Source organism: Xenia sp. Carnegie-2017, unplaced genomic scaffold (genome assembly GCF_021976095.1).
Source record: "Xenia sp. Carnegie-2017 unplaced genomic scaffold, XeniaSp_v1 HiC_scaffold_19, whole genome shotgun sequence".
Lineage (NCBI taxonomy): Eukaryota > Metazoa > Cnidaria > Anthozoa > Malacalcyonacea > Xeniidae > Xenia > Xenia sp. Carnegie-2017.
The window spans coordinates 1052439-1069950 of record NW_025813481.1 but is presented as its reverse complement, the minus strand read 5'-3'; the positions used below and the strand labels follow the sequence as shown (position 1 = coordinate 1069950).

The 17512-nt window shown below is 36.7% G+C and overlaps 1 protein-coding gene across 1 annotated transcript; it reads right to left on the bottom strand.

The window, feature by feature from the left end:
* Positions 1 to 108: 108 nt before the first annotated feature.
* Positions 109 to 10594, bottom strand: LOC124439198. Its single transcript, XM_046989428.1, has 11 exons — positions 10384 to 10594; positions 9753 to 9779; positions 7741 to 7968; positions 6876 to 6987; positions 5448 to 5635; positions 4837 to 5112; positions 4196 to 4471; positions 3676 to 3930; positions 2835 to 3119; positions 1013 to 1627; positions 109 to 581 (listed from the first exon to the last, which is right to left on the bottom strand). Exons 1-11 carry the CDS (start codon positions 10523 to 10525, stop codon positions 286 to 288), a joined length of 2700 nt encoding a protein of 899 aa, XP_046845384.1. The 5' UTR covers positions 10526 to 10594; the 3' UTR covers positions 109 to 285.
* Between the last annotated feature and the right edge of the window lie 6918 nt (positions 10595 to 17512).

Sequence of the window (17512 nt, the reverse complement as noted above, 5' to 3'; positions counted from 1 at the left end):
TCAACCAGCTTTAGTAAAATATGTTAAAAAACAGTCCAGAAACTAGTAGAGAATGAAATAAGCCGTCCGGCTAAAATCAAGGGCTTTTCGATCAGTGCCATAACATCATTACATAGAAATCGACAAGTTATATTTTTTGATTTGTTCCTTTGGGGCAGGTTGTTAACAGAAAAGCAAATAAATTTTTCATGACTTCGCTTAAAGCAAACATTACTCATATGTACAACAATTCAACAAACCAACTCATTACAAATTATCATATAAATTCTACGAAAAATTTAAAAACTAGTCATCTGGAAGAATTACTTTGGATTTCTTCACAATTTCAACTTCTTCACAACTGCATACATTCTTGCAGTTCATTTGATACTCGTCACATTGGTTGTGGCATCCGCACTGTCTGCCAGTGTGGTATTCGGGTATCGAAGGATAAGGGGGTGGTGTAGATGGATGCATAGGAGCAGGATAAGAGTAGATGGCAGGGCTGGGGTATTGAAACAACGGATAAGGAGGAGGAGACGGTGGGCAACAGTAGATGGGACAAACACTTGGACAAGGAGGAAGGCAAAACTTGGGGCATTCTGAATAAGGAGAAAAAAAACGTTGAAATACCAGTTTACGATTGTATGAATTAGAAGTTTAAAAGCATCGAGACAACATGGAGTAAAAAATATAGCAATTTCGAAGTTCGAAGGCACTATAGCTCATTTCAAAATTTTATATGTAGACATGAAAATTATAGCTGCGATAAACTTTCATCAATACAACTGCAATGGGTCACGTTGATGTTGAATGTTTTAACATGCACATAGTTTAAATGTAGCTAATGTATGAATGCAAAATTATTATCCGTTTTACCGGGGGGAGTATGTTAGTATATTCAATTAATGACAGATGAAGAAATATTATCACAAGCATGCTTGAAAGTTTACAGCTTCTGGCTACAACATTTAAACACTAAATATATGTATATAGAACTTTAGGCTTGAAGATTCAGCCATTTTTGCCTCACCTGGTTTCGGTGGTGGAGGTGGAGGACATATTGCCGGAGGGCCAGGTGGACCGGGAGGACCAGGATGGCCGGTAGTACCCATTGGGCCTGGTGGACCGGGAACGCCTGGCATACCTGGAGGGAAACGAAATACGCAAGAAAAATTTGAGCCTTTAGCTGGTATGGTAGCGATGATAGACCGAGCGTCAATCACATTTGTTGCTTGTTGTGGATTATCTGGGTTTTTGATAAGACCATCCTTGCTGTTATCTTTAGGAGTCGGTGTACTCGTCGTGGTAACAGGATTTGAAGTATTTCGAAGAGGGATACATGGTACTCCTGGTGGTCCAGGCGGCCCCGGTGCACCTGGGTAACCAGGAGGACCTTTCTGTCCTGGTGGACCAGGAGGCCCGGGGTTGCCAGGGCAAACATGTATGACAGGAACAGGAGGGGGAGGGGTAGTTGGTCTTCGTATAGGTGAAGCTGTCGTTGGCGAGGAGGTAGTTGTGCCTCGTTCGGGAGAAGCTGACGGTTTTTTGGTTGTGTTGTGCTGTACGGGGGGTGCAGTCGGTGTAGTTGAAGCTAACGTGGTACTTGGTGTTTGGGTCGTAGATACACACGGTGGGGGGACGCATACTAATGACGAGACAGTAAGTAACTAAAATGTTTAGCTACACACGATGGGGGATGTAAATGACAAGACATAAGTAACTAAAATGCTTAGCACCACACGATGGGGGCATGTTTATGACGAAACAGTAAGTAACTAAAATGCTTAGCTCCACACGATGGGGGGGGGGCATGTTTATGACGAAACAGTAAGTAACTAAAATACTTAGCTTTGACTTATTTAATTTAGATGGAACAAAAAGAAAGAAAAAACCCGAAGATTTTCAAAAAATAATATATTTGACGCCCCCGAGTTTTTCATCTTTTATCATCCAGATATTAAGTAAATGAGTGAACACTAGGAGAATGAATATCAATAAAGGAGGAGGTTGTCGTGGGTACTTGCAGGTATTACGGTGTTAAGAGCTCCCAATGACCCTCTCTACAAGGTTAATGATTCATATTTAGTGCATAAATCTGTTTTCATTGATTTTTGTCGAATGCTAAAGGCTGAAACACACTGGGCAGTCGCTTCAGTCGCGCGTCCAAAACGAATTGATGCGCACGCGTCAGTCGCTTAAACGCTAGGAACACACATGCAGCGACCATCGCGACTTTTACCGTGGCGTCTATTGAACATGGCGGTGATTTTAGTTTGTTACAGACACAGATATCACTTAAACCTTTTATTTTGGCCTTTATTATAGCTACTAATATATGAATATTTACTCAGTACTGACTACTATGTGGAGAAAAGAGAACAAGCCAGTTAAAACACGCCAATATGAGTGGGTAATCTTATTCTGTGCACTTAGGTTGTGCTTTAGGGTTCCAGTTTGTAGCTCCTATTGTCCCTATTTGATAAGTCATGAAAAACAGAAAGATTCCAGTGTGAATTCACTATATATTGCCTTCGTTTTCCAAGGTATAATCTATAAATTCCGTATGATGCTTATGACAGGGAATATGATATGCATTTAGGAAGTTAAAATGTATCTATTGGCCAATCAGTGTAAAGCGACTGAAGCGACCAAAGTCAAAAGTTCAACATGACGCGACTACGCTACTAGCTTAGTAACCACGCAAAGCGGAAGTTTTAGACGCGCGACTAAAGCGACTGCCTAGTGTGTTTCAGCCTTAAGTTTTGACTGCGGACATTTGCACGAATTTAAATGAAAACAATTGTGAGAACAAAACAATTGTGTGCGCTAACTGAAATGCTGACTAAAGGTACCTTTATCGCTACACGTTACCAGAACAGTTTCGTAGTCCTCACAGTTTTCACTTGCTTCAGCTACGATTGCTGTATGAGAGTTCAAATGACATTCTCGCCAGGAAAATTCCGGATCGTGTGCTCCACAAACGATCGTGGCACCTTTAGCCGATGACGGGAAAACAAACTTCAACTGGAGCACGGCCCCGCTCATACGGTAAGGCTTCATGGGAAGGTTTGAGCAGTTAATCAACAGCGAAGTGGAAACACTGTACTTCACAAATTTCAACATTACACATTTCTCACCTGGAAAGAAATACAAAACAATTATTGTAGTTAAAGGGGAAATCCTAAGGGCCAGAATGGGGCCAGTTCATATGAGGCGGGCAAGCCTCTCTTTACCGGGCTGGCTCCCTATTCAGGCTACTTTATTATTTTATTCGCACGAGGTGAGCTAGCCCAGCAAGTACAGTCCACCGAAAGTTATGCATTCGCTTGCTCACCATTTTGCATGAAAGTGAATTTCACGAGCATGCGCACTGTTACGATGTTAGGCCCAATGTGCTGGGCTAGCCAGCAGAGATCCGAGAAAACGAGCCAGCCCGCCTGTCATATGAATCAAATTTGAATTTATATGCAAATACAATAAGAGAGGGATCTCGCTATTGCCGTGCTAGCCCTATAAAGCAGGCCAGCCCGGCTCAAATGAGCTGGCCCTACGACAGCTCTTCTTATTCGCGCGAATCGAATATAATCCAAGCAACGTAAATTTTTGAGGAAAAATTTCATCGAGGAAAATTATATTCGTGGCTTCCTTGATAACTAAGACATAAAATGTACGTACATTAATATATGTACGTACTTGGAGCAATTATACTGGAGTTTCTGTAGAACTTCGGCTTCAACGTGCAATTTGAAGCGGGCATAATAAAAAAGGAACAGTTTCTTTTGAAGCTTTCGCTTTCGTCGTCGTACAGGAATTCCATTTTATAACGGAGCTTGGTTAATTTATCCCCTACACACACAAACCATCCATAATGCTCGGCTTCGTAGAGTTGAAAAGAAGATGTACGAGGTACACTGACTCTGTGCCTTTCAGTAAAGGACGTTTCCTTTGCTATAAAAGAAGGCAAATATATAAGAACTGAAGTTTCAAAATCTGATCACTTATGATGAAGACACTAGACTGGAGTATATAAGAACTCAAGTTTCAACATCAGATCACTACTGATGAAGACTTAAGTGTCAACACCAGATCACTTATGATGAAGAAGCTAAGTTTGACGACCAGATTACCCCTAAACTTGAGAAAAACACAAATCTTAGATGATGTATTTACTGGCTACAATCTACATAAACTGAAGATAAATATTTTCACTTACTAAATAATGTGGCTTCACTCTTTTTAGCGATGACAAATTTGTAGTTTTTCTGCATAACGTAGTAACCAGGTTGGTTGTACACTTCAAGCGACACGGTCTGACCCCCCTTCACCCCACCCGAGCCAGGGAGATTGCCAGGAGTATGAGGAAGAAAGCAGTCACCCCACTGACCCAAAACGAGTTCGTCATTAAAAATAGACCACGCTAGATTTTTTTCAAATCTTAGTTGTTTGGCGGGAAAGTCGAGGGAGTATATTTTGACGGTACCGGAGAACCCTTAAAAAGAAATATAATTTAGTCTCATTTCGATAACAATATTTTCCTGGTCGTGCAGTAAACTTTATGCGAGTCATGACCAGAGACAGCTGAGTATAGTAGGGCTATTGAGCTAAAATAAATGGAAAGCTATATGAAGCAAATAATCGAAGCCAAATCTTTCATCAGACACGCGAGATTTCACCCCAGACACGCGTGCTTAGTGGTTCGAGATTCTCTCGCGGAGTAATAATTGATTGACTACACACGCGTGTCTGGGGTGTAATCTCACGTGTCTGGGTGTAAAATCACGGCTTCAAAAAATTATTCGTGTTTTGTATTACTGGTAGCGTTCCATGTATTTTAGTTCAATGCGTAAGGCTAACCTGTAACTTTCCAAAATTCTATCGATTCTTTCATACTTTCTGCCATAGCAATGCGGACAACCTTTCGAAAGTTCATTTCCTCGAGATATCTCGACATGTTCCTGGATTTGTTGGCACTCGGGGGCAGCGGTTCAATTTTTAGTGCCTCTTCCACGGCCTTTTTCGCCTCTCTTTCGGCTTCTTCTTTTGCTCTCAATGCAGCTTTCTTTATTATATCATCGGTTGCTTTTTCGGCAGCTTCGATTCCGGCCTTTTCGGGATTCGTAGCCTCGGAGCCTGCACACGAATTGAAAGCAGAAAATCAGTTATGGAGGAGCGTTTGTTACATTGTTACACTGAAGGTGACAAACTCCTATCAAGTTACTTCTCCAGCACAAACGAAACAGTTTGTTCACACTGTGTAAGTTTTTTTTTGTAAAAACAATACATTGCCACCGGTCTAAATACACAAAGTTGAAAAATTTCAACTTGAATAAACATTCGACTTTTCCCGCTGGATAGTTTGATCGTACCTCTTGCCTTACTTTGCGCATGCGCAACCTGGAAAATTATACGCTCCGTGCAAAATTTCGTGAAAAACGTGCCTTTACAACATTTGAATATTGACGTACCGCAGTAAGACTCCGATCTGTAGTAATGGTAGCAATAACGGTCGGAAATTGGCGTGTTGGCAGTTCCATTTGGGAAAATTACACCGACTGCAAAATTATCTATTCCAAATAGTTCTTTATGTAGCGCTTCGACGTAATAATAGGTGCCTTTAAGCAAGGGGATAACCGCCGACTTCTGAGTGGCCAATCTGTAAAAAGATGTAATAAATCACTTATAAAATGACGAAATAAATCACGTATAAAATGAAGCAATAAATAACGTGTAAAATGATGTAATAAATCACGTATAAAATGAAGTAATAAATCAAGGATAGAATGAAGCAATAAATAACGTGTAAAATGATGTAATAAATCACGTATAAAATGACGTAATAAATCACGTATAGAATGAAGCAATAAATAACGTGTAAAATGATGTAATAAATCACGCATAAAATTAGGTAATAAATCAAGAATAGAATGAAGCAATAAATAACGTGTAAAATGATGTAATAAATCACGTATAAAATGAAGTAATAAATCAAGAATAGAATGAAGCAATAAATAACGTGTAAAATGATGTAATAAATGAAGTCTAAAATGACACATCAGATCAAATTCTTGCACATTTCATCTTAATTTCTACATCGGGAAAACGATGTGTGGTCAACAAAAAACGAAAGCCAAGATATTGACTGCTTTTTGAATTCCTTATTCTATCAATGGAAAGGCGTTCTTTTCTGGCAATTCACTCAGTCTGTTGTGATGGATTCAAAATTGCACCCCATCTGCTTTACCTTTCGTGATGCCATTGTTGATGGCAGGCAAATGCATCAAAGATGGATTCCCATGTCATTTTACCGTTTCAAGCAAGATTGATTCAAATTCATTCTTATTTTTCGTAAAATTCTTGACAAAAGAAAGTATTGAGCGAGAAAAAGACTGAGACCATAAAATGCAATGCTTTTCTTGTCTACTATAATAAATGCATTTGCGCATGATCGAAGAAAAACTCAATGATCATTCATAACTTTTATCAGTCAGAGCAGGCTGAGGCAGGTAGAGGCAGGCTGGTTTAACGAAAGTAGAATAACCCCAAGGTACAGGATGGTGGTTCTCAATTTTTTCTTCTTGACAACAGAAAACAGAATGGATGTCCTTACTTAACTGTCCCAGAAGCAAAAGCTAGCAAATGAAAAGATTTCTACTTTAGTGCAAAACGAGTTTCAAAAATACCACATCAGTAAGCAACGATCTTCAAATGTCAATGAAGTGAAATATTCGTACCATATTTTTTGGGTTATATTTGCCCTCTCAAAATGTTTGTGCAAAAAAGAATTAAAATTGATTTCTTAGACCAATTTTATGGACGTCAAAAGTGACGATTTTTTGCACTTCCAGTGCGAAATTTCACTTCATAAACACTTTTAGTTTTGCACATGCGCATACCTGTTAAATTCCATATCGCGGGTGGCATGTGGATTCGCAACAAAGGCAACGAGACGCATGTTTTCCGGTTTGTCGTCTATGCTTACGAATAACTGACCTTCATGATTGCTGGCTAAATATAAACAATTTCAACATTAGCTGTAAAACTTACGGGATCAGAGAGTGTAAGTTTTAGATATGTAGGTACTCAGTGCGTAGTTCAGAGACATGTAGGAACGATTTTTCTCTTGAACGATTCATGAAAGCTCGAGTAGACAAATGAGCTGAAAAGTTTTTCTATTCGTGAAAACATTGAAAACAGATGTCATCACGAACGAGGATGACATCACAGATGACATCACGAACAAGGATGACATCACAGATGACATCACGAACAGATGAGATCTTCAAAGACAAAGACAGTGCTACGACAAGGTTTGACAAATTTCCAGCTAGAAAAACAAGCTTTTCCAAATTATGAAATGCAAGACTTTCCAGTCTCTACAAAGACTTTAAGAAAACATACTAAGGGATTTCGTTGGAAATCTTAGCGTTTAACGGGAGTGGTTACAACAAGAAATGCGATTTGTCAGACATGAAGTCCACGTCACAGTTACACTTGAATACTATAAAAAAAAAATGTGATTGGTTGGACATGAGGTTTTCATCACAGCCCCGTTTATATGTTATACAACAAAAAATTTGATTTGTTGGGCATGAGGTTTTCGTCACAGCCTCGTTTATATAATGTTACACCGCAAAAAATGTGATTAGACCTCAAAATCCATGTCACGTCACATCCGTATTAGGAAAAAGAACCTAACTCATCGTTTCGAAACCGAGGAATCAAAATGACATAAGGGAATGCAAACGAACCCATACATACAAACAAGAAACTGGTAGTTCCCAGTCACCGGTGGCGCAAACCATGCGTACATTCGTGACCCATAACTCTCTCCCAAGTCTCTCGGCTCACGAAAATTGTGAGCTAAAACTCGAACGTCGGGAGTGTACGGAAACCTCGCGCTGTTTTTGAGGGATTTCACTGAATATCCATCTAAGTGGAACCATATTTCAAAATTTATCCCGTGTGATCCAAATGCCTCAGCAGAACCTACACCGGAAGGAAAAACGGTTCAATTTATAGTGAAAGAAAGCATCTCAAAGAAAACAATGGGCATTTATGATATAATTTCAAATTTACACAACCCGCCGAAGAGTGATGTGAGGAAATTCTGAAAGAAAAAACACTATTCTTAACATGTTTTAGTAGTTTTTTTAAACATAAGGTATGATATATATCTCAATTCGAAGTATATAAAATCACACATACTTCGAATATAATATCCATCTTTCACTCAATAATACACGTACATACGAGCTGTCTGTTGAAGGGCAGTCGAAATGAACAACGGGTGGAGAATTGGAAAAGTGAATTAAATAAACGAAAGTAAACGAGAAATGCCTAAAATATTCCGCATTTATAAGGAGGTCGGCATAGATAAATGTGCTTTAAATGAAAACACACAAATTTAGAACTCATTCAATAATGATGATGAAAGGCAAGACGCTTTGCACAAGTTCCCTATCAATTCAAACAGAATTACTGATGTCAAATAACTTGTTACAAACTCAAGATTCGATTTGCATTATCAAGCGACAAGATGAAAAAGCAATATTTCAACTTTATAAATGAAGTCGAAACATTGCTTTTAAATCTTGTCTCTTGCTAATATAACTCTTATTTACATTTATTTATAAAATCGGTGCTAGTAGATGCAGTTGGTCGTAGCCATGACCATGGTCTTGGCAGTTGGTCAAGTCGACTGTGCAAGCTCAAGCAGACTGCGCATGCTCAACCCGACTGCGAATGCGCAGATGGTTTATCTGAAAATTTGTAGCTGATGGAGCTAATTACTCCATAGTTGGTACTAGTACATCCAGTTGGTGTTGCCATGACCATGAACTCGTAAAGTTGGTGGAGCTGACTACTACGCATGCTCAAATATATTCCCAATTAATTTGTGACGGAGTGAGCTCTGAATTTGGTGCTTGTAGATGCGCTGAGCAAGTTTTCAATCATATATTATTTCCAAGCTGATTGTCTTCTTAAGCTTGTTTTGAAAAATGGATCTCAAACTCGTCAATGCTTGTTAAACCTGGTTCTCATATAGTCGTCTGAGTCGTTTCAGTCGTGCCAAAATTTCAGAGATGATCCGTGCGACTGTATGAGAACATTTCAAAGATGACCGGGATGACCTCAAATGACTCACACGACTAAAACGACCAGGGTCGCTTGGATAGAACTTTCCTTTATCCGGACGACCGCAACGACACTTGAGAAATGCAAGCGACCTTTTTATGGCGCAAAATGATTTGAAGAAGCCAATTACTATCCAAAATACTTTGTCTTTGATAAACAGCAGCTGATATTTTTAAATGTTTTGCAAAAAAATTAATTAAGCAGTCTGTCGGCAGAGCTAATAGTAATACATCAGGAGTTTATAGTTTAAGTCGTCCCAGTCCTTTTGCAAAACAACGAAACAACTCGGAACGACTCGAAAGGCTCAAGCGACTTAATGGAAACCAGGCTTTACGCCATTCGTGATTGTCGACTGAAAAAGGTTTTCACGCATGTTTTCAATCGTGTTTCACTTTATTTTTGAAACTGCAATAAGGGCCGGGTTTCCTTTTGAGAGCAACATAGTAGCTATTGTCTAGAAACTATCGCAAAAGTATAGAAGCATAATAGGACGGTTTATTAACGTGTCATAACATGCATCCATCATAACAAAAGCAGAAATTTAGAACAAAATTTCGAAACATGTTTATTCGAAGAGAAATTTCATATTTCTACATACATAATACATCTGTTTGAATTAATCGATCAAAACCTACCTGAAGATGCGCCATCTTTTTGTTCGTCTAAAAACACGACAAAACAATAACAATGTAGTTGAAATCGTCAAGGCCGTCATTAGAGCTTTAATTAGGAGTAGGGAAGAGCAAATGAACGTGTGTTTATTCCTACGTCATTTGGAGAAGGGAGTGGGGACAAGTGTGTTTATTCATATATTCAGTTGTGTGTCCGACAAAAGAGAAATACCACAATAATAAACATTAATAAAACATCCAACTCCATTATCAATATTTGTCCTGTCCAAATTACAAGATAAATATTTGCGGGATTGTTATCAAAAAAATTACACATATAAATTGAAATACTCCCTAAAATACACCGAATCTGGCAATAGGTAATCATATAGCCCACCCCAACACATGGATCGGCCATTTTGTGATGGCGTACAGTGTGGAGAAAATGTTACAGACATATAAGTCATCGAGCAATGTCTGTAATTGTGTAAATTCAAATGAAAAACTAATCTGTTACGAGAATGATCATCTATACTTATATAAAACTATTGACTCGATAGCAAAAGACAGCTACGTATAAATATAATGATCTTATTTCTATTTAAATTCGTGTATTAGAATTTTATTAAATACAAGATATTGACAAATTGGGTACCTGAAAGTAGTTTATTACACTCCCGGGAATACGATTTGTCAGAGTGAAGATCTAAAACACTTGACTCTTTAGCCGATATTTTCCCTTTGCAAAATAAAGCAACGAAAACAAACAAAGAGAAGGCGATCGCCACAAGATTCATGACTTGAAAATAACATAATCTTGTATCCTTTTCAGGACATTGTGCGTGCAGTAATGATAATATTCAACACTTCGTAAGTTTGTTCTTCGCTTTCGATAACGCGCATGGCCAATTAAACCTCAAAATATTAATTTTTAATTACGAGCAGCGAGTTACTTTCAATCACGGCTATTGTGTGATGACAGTTAGCACAATTTGATAATAGTGCTATTCTTATTTTGATTAACCTGTTATATTAGTATAAAAGTTAACGTGCGTCTATCAAAACTGTATGGCTTCTTATGAAAGATAATGTAAACACTGGACATAAAACCGACAAAAATATACTTTCATAATATTTTTAAGTTTTTGTAAGAATGTTGTTGAGATATTATAGATTAAGAGCGTTAAAACTAACGGTGGGTTTTCTTCTAAGGCTTAAAATCTTCGCTATGCACATACTGTAGAATTAAGGCAACGAACGATAATAAGACATAACAACTATATATTGTCTTTTTTGTACGTTTTGAACCATTGTTAGTACATAAATATGGCTCATTATTCTGTATTAGAACGGAGTGAGCATTTTCACCGATAAATGTTGCAATTTGCAATGTTTTCTGATCAAAATGTCACTAGAATAAACTTGCCAAAGACTTCCGAGCGAAGTCTGGCATTTTCTACAGGTGTCCTGTAGAAAACCAAAAGAAATAACTTTGAGTCTTTGTTTGGAAAACGGGTGATTCTTTAGTAATTTAATGAATCACACTTGACAAAAGCCTCGATTTCAAAACGCCTTATCAATGTTTTTAAATCAATGTATTTATATCTTGTGAGGCAAAAAGGTGAAACAAAATGCAATGAAGTAATAACGACTCGTAATTTTATGTATCATCTCAACTCGGACACGAACTTTAGTTTATTACACATTATTTTAATCATTTCAAAGTGAAACAAAGTCTTTCGAGGCAAATTGAACAACTTGGTTTCTCAGCGACAACAGCTTGAAAACCAAGGAACTACAAACAGATATCAGTTATGGTAAGATATGTCATCGGCTTAAATGGGCTTATGGTAATCCATTTATTTCCAAAGGAAGAAAGACCTTCCCACAAGGGAAATTTCCATAGCTGTACTAGTTTTGAACAATAGTTGAATACAAAATAAATTATGTTAAAAATCGTTCTTTCATAAGTTTTAAAAAATAAAACTGATTTACTTATTGTGCAACGACAATTCGTATTGCTGTTTCACTTAACTGCTCAAGTGAGATTGACATTGTGAGAGCGTTTCGCAGTTTAATTAAATTTGCTTGACTGCTAGGCGTCATTCTTTGTCAAGTGTCAATTTTTGATCAAAGATAATCACATGGTATTCCAAAGCCTTTCCTCTGGCTATCAAGAAAAGGTTTCGGCAATATTTGAGACTAAAATGCGGAAGATCATAATGCATGTTCTATATGGAAAAAATAGGTACGTGGGCGTACATGTTGGTAGTCTGTCAAGAGCACGACTTGTAAATGTAGTAGATTTAATGCGCTTAGTTAAAACAAGATTTTGTATAGTGAATATTATTTACGTCAACCTTGTTCAAGATTTGTCGTTCAAATAACTGATAAATCAACACGTTTATGACATGTTTTAGATTACATACATAGACACCTAATTGTATTGCACTAACCTTAGTACCTAATATAATTATTAATGTAAAGACGACATTAGACCTTTGTATTTTCACCCAACGGGCCGTGCTGCTTATTTTTTCTTTTTTTATTATCACAACTTGAAACGTCTATAATTCCAAAGAGTTTGTGCTCATTGCAAACAATGTTTGAAAGTAAACGCTTTGCACATTGCAAGAGATCGCAAGTATGTTCTATTTCCTGTCTATTTATAGTTTGACAGGTATCATATTTCACCAGATTTGAAAATTGCCACTAATAATATTTGTATTTCGTACAATATTCAAAAGCAAGATAAATTCATTTGCTTTCACCGTTCGACTAAACCTAACAACAGAGTACTGTATGTCTGTATGAGTAAAGCGAACAATATATAAGGAATGCAAATAACACCCACTTGAACTATATACCGGTTTCTCTGATGTCAGCCGGTTACTATAGGGTTTTTTAATTGTCAAAAATGCCAAAACAAAACATTACTTTTTGAGAAATTCAAGTGGAAGAACAAGTAAAATAGTGGTGCTTGTCATTAACCACAGTCTTTGCCCCTCATATTTGACAATGAATGACTAAAAAATTTTGTCGATGATACTAATGTAAAACTATTTTATTAACAATATATGTGTTTCACTGAAAAAGAAGCCAAAATGAGTAACAAACACCAACACAACCTGGAATTGTTGGGTCAACACTGCAGCGTTTACACTGAGATAAACCTGTGTTTATTTGCCAAGACATGCATGTAGATAGTAGAAGATTATAGGACCTGATACATCAGTTCCGCCTGTTTTTATACATTAAAAAAAATGGAAGAAGTGAACAATTTTGTTTTTAGCATTATCAAATCCTTACACAATTTCTAAAGCCCTAGCGAAAACAATTTTTAATTTTACGCAATACTTTAATTTTTCTGGCAGTGTGTGCCCGACTAAATAATTTTTTACTAAAACACTCTAAATAAACAAAATAATCAATAGGAAGAATAAAAAAATTGTGTAAGAGGCATTATTAAGAGATAGTTATATGTGTAATCATGATAACATTTTTATAGTTCCAATAGTTTTCTGTTATTGTAAATTAACCATATTTAGTAAAGAAACAAATATATCCACACGTAATATCTTGTATAAATAGAAATAGTTTAATCATTGTACGATAGATCGAAGACCATAGACATTGACGTTGAACATTAAATGTGATCATAACAGTTACCTGTAATATCTCTATTTGTTGGTGTAAGTCAATATATACTAAAGAAGGTATATGTCAACATCACAAAACCTAACAAACATTTTTTTATATTTTTAGTGTCAAAGTAGAATAACTTTTAAAAATTATTGAAGAGCAACCGAGTGCAACTGAAAATTGTGCACCTGACTGTTAAATCACAAAAAATGTGCTTAAGTACTGTCACGTGGAAGCTACTGATGAAATTTTGTGGAGAAGATGTGACGGTGTTGAAAAAGTTTCTAAATATTCCTCAAGATAAACTCTCTCATCACTTGTGGTGCAGCAGAGTCCAAGCCAGCTATATCAAGCATTCCAGGATCATCTGGGTCAGCAATAGTGAAACCATTTGATGTCATGGCAACTACAATGAGTTTGGCATCATGAATCCCTTGATGCAGACGGTATTGTTCGAGAGCCTCCCTTAGATGAACATTGCCAAAATATGTTTCAGAGTCTGTGTAAACAATAAAGACATCAATCTTCAAATTGTTGTCAATGGCATAAAGCATGGCCTGAGCGCAGTCTGTATAACCCATTGGAATCTAAAAAATACAATATAAAATCAACACTTTCACTAGATGCTCGAAAACAAAACACAGACACATTTTTGAAGGCGTTGCATTTGCATGCCATTCCCATAAACAAGATAATTAACAATTTCACATAAGAAAATTAGCTACATTCTAAAATGCTTCCCAAAACAATTCTCAAAAATAGTGTTGGAAAAGTCCTCTTGGCTTTTCAGCACCTGACTGAATAACGCTATGGAGACCGTATCTTTTGACACATTTATTGAACATACTTATAGAACATCTTCAATTTACTTACTTCTATTTATATTAATTTTTAAATTAAGGAAACAATTAAGTACACACCGTTTGTGCAAGAGAGTTTCCCTTGGCTTCCATTCATTGTGTATATGTTGTAGCATCCATGAAAGAAGATCCTTAAGTTTAACATCCTTAATTTTGTTCAAGCCAACAGGTTTTCCATGAAACAAGTTTTTCAGTGTATATTGAGGGTTTCCAAATGGATGTTTCGCTTTTGTTGCAACGAAATAAGCCACCATTCCTGCATTCTAAATTCGATAAAAAAACGTAACAGCGTAAATAGGATATTAACAATTATTTTACCCAAAAAAGCGTACTTATTCATATCACTATGCATGTTCTATGCAAAAAGAGCTTATCAGAAACAGAACCTACGTTAAATCTCGATGGCTCAGTGACTCTTTATCTACAACGTAAGATTCAGGAGCAATCCAATATTTAGTTCCCTTACTAACATTGCTTATATAAGTCTTACAACCATTCTTCAATATTCGACTAATACCGAAGTCAGCTATCAGAAAATATCCTTCGGCGTCTCGAAGAACATTATCAGGCTTTAAATCGCGACGAAGAATAGCATTTGCTTTTCTATGAAGATCATCTAATCCTTTTAAAATTTGTCGGAGAATTTCGGGAAGGGATTTTTGTAGTGTTGTCAAACTATTTGATCTGGACTTCACAAAATCCTGCAGTGATTCTTCACATAGATCAAGTATCCAATAGACAAAATCAGTTCTACTCTCGTGATTTATTTTGTGATATTTTAGAACATACTTTGAGTTCTTTTTGTTGATTTCATTTAAAACTGTTGTTTCTTGCTCAAGATTGCGGCAGTTATCTCGAAGAATTCGTTTCACTGCCTTACCGTAACCATCCTTTCCCAGTCCAAGAAAAACACTGGTTCCACCGCTTCCTTCGCCGATGCAAAACTCTTCAGAGAAAATTGCTCGTACATCGTTTATACCTTTAACTTTGACATTGGGATCTGGTTTACTGAGTATCGAATTTTTATGTTTTACTGAGTAGCCAATGAAGCAAAAGTATATTACATTTGCGAAGAGTAAAATTTGAACAATCACATGAATAAAAAGAGCTCAAGTTTATCTCACGCACCGAAAATTTGGACCCAAACTTACGACATTTATATTGTGTTATAACCGGAAGTCAAAATTGATTGGAGCTCAAGTTTATCTCACGCACCGAAAATTTGGACGCAAACGTACGACATTTAAATTGTGTTATAACCGGAAGTCAAAATTGATTGGAGCTCAAGTTTATCTCACGCACCGAAAATTTGGACCCAAACTTACGACATTTAAATTGTGTTATAACCGAAAGTCAAAATTGATAGTCAAAAATCTAGGCATATTATTTTACAACTTGAATTGTAATATTATACGTTTATAGTCTAACATATAATTGTTAATTTTGCAAAGTAATGGAACAATCACACGACTATACACTTTTTTAACTCATTTTGAAGCTGGCCTTTAACCGGAAGTGATATTGAATGAATAAGAGGTTCAAAAATTCGTATTTTTTTAAACAGCCATAACTCAACCACCGTTTAAAATATTGACCTCAAACTTTGCATGTGTTCATGTTGTACATATATCTATCATTTGTGTAAAAATGAGCAAAATCGAATATTTTAGGTTATATTTTGCCAAAAAATATGATGATTTGACATGAAATTACCCAGCACAGCAATGTAGGGCTCATATGTGTTGACACATAATGCAAGTAAATTGAGTACCCATGAATCTTATATTGCAGGACGGGCATGGGCTATTTGCTTGATTTTTTCCGGAGATCCGCCAGCAGTTCTCCCACCTGCAATATATATTACAACACAATAGGCTACGAGAATACAAAGCCATGTGTTGATGAAGTACCTTATGTACAGCATAGAGAGATTATTGCAAGGGTGTTGTATATGTTCCATGCTTAATGGAGACTTTCTACTTGAGAGAAAATGCTTTGATGCAATTGCTCCCTTTTCTCTAACTTTCATTACTACCAATAAGTATTTGTTTCAGCTCTTAGAAAAGATTGGACGACATAATTTACAGTGCATTGCAAGCCAATCACAGCGAAGGTCCTGCATGACGATGTTGGTCTCAGTTAGATAGACATTGCATGATGCCTTGGCATCTGTGAGAGAACTCTAAGAAGGTGGCGGTATCAGCTTTTTCTCACTGTCAACAGAAATTTTTTAAATTTGAGCAATGAGGAACTACGTAGTTTTATGGAGACCAACATCTTCAGAGCAACTTAGCCACTGGTTGAGTTGCAATGCGTCTATTGGCTGTAAAAACTGCACAAAGAAAACTTTCTTTGCTCTAATTTGTTCATTTTCAGTGCACGATCGTCCTCTTTCCGATGCAAAAATGTCGCACGAACCTCGTGGGGCTTTGTAAAATTGTTCACATGCATCCTTGAAATTCTCTATAGAAAGTTCATAATACAAAATAAAACAAATTCTGAAAACGGACATCTCGTTTTCTTGATATTCAAGATAATACAAGAGTTTGAAACAAAAGATGGTGTAATATTTCGTCTTTATTCCAAAGATATCATCAGACTAATGAAAGTTCATCATACTCGTCAAACGGAAAAAGTCTCTTGTATCAAGTGATTCACATTTTTTTGTCATCCCGAAGGTGTTGAAGACATGCGTTGTACCAAGATGTCGCTCGGAGCATTTCCAGATGATTGCTTCGTATTTTTTTCTCCCAAAGATCGTTTCAGAGCGACTCGTCGTTCTAAGTCGTCCCATGTCGTTTTATGCTTAGGATTTCCACGACGCTTCATAATGCCATTGAACTCGTCGCAAAAAAGGCAAATCAAGCGCTTGTCATACTTGTGTGAATATAATCTTCAACTAATACAAGTATGTCATTAATTAATTGTGATATTCATTACATTGGTCCTGTGCAAAAGACTATGGGATGGTTTTATGATATTGATGTCAATGGGCCATGTAAAGTTTCAATATTTGTTCTTGTCCGTAACAGAGATACAAAATAAAAATTTCGAAATCAAACGTAATGTGAAATCAGAATGCAATTATAAATTAAAGTCAATCTTCAAGTAGGAAGCAAACTAGAACTCGTTTTGTATTTGGTTTTGTACGATTAAATAAAATTAAGTTGAAATTAACATTGAGAATAATGTGATCTTTAAGATAAAAGCAATACTACAATGAAATTTGCAATGCAAATTAAAGCTAAAATAATCGTGATACTGTTGGGCCTCCACACAGGT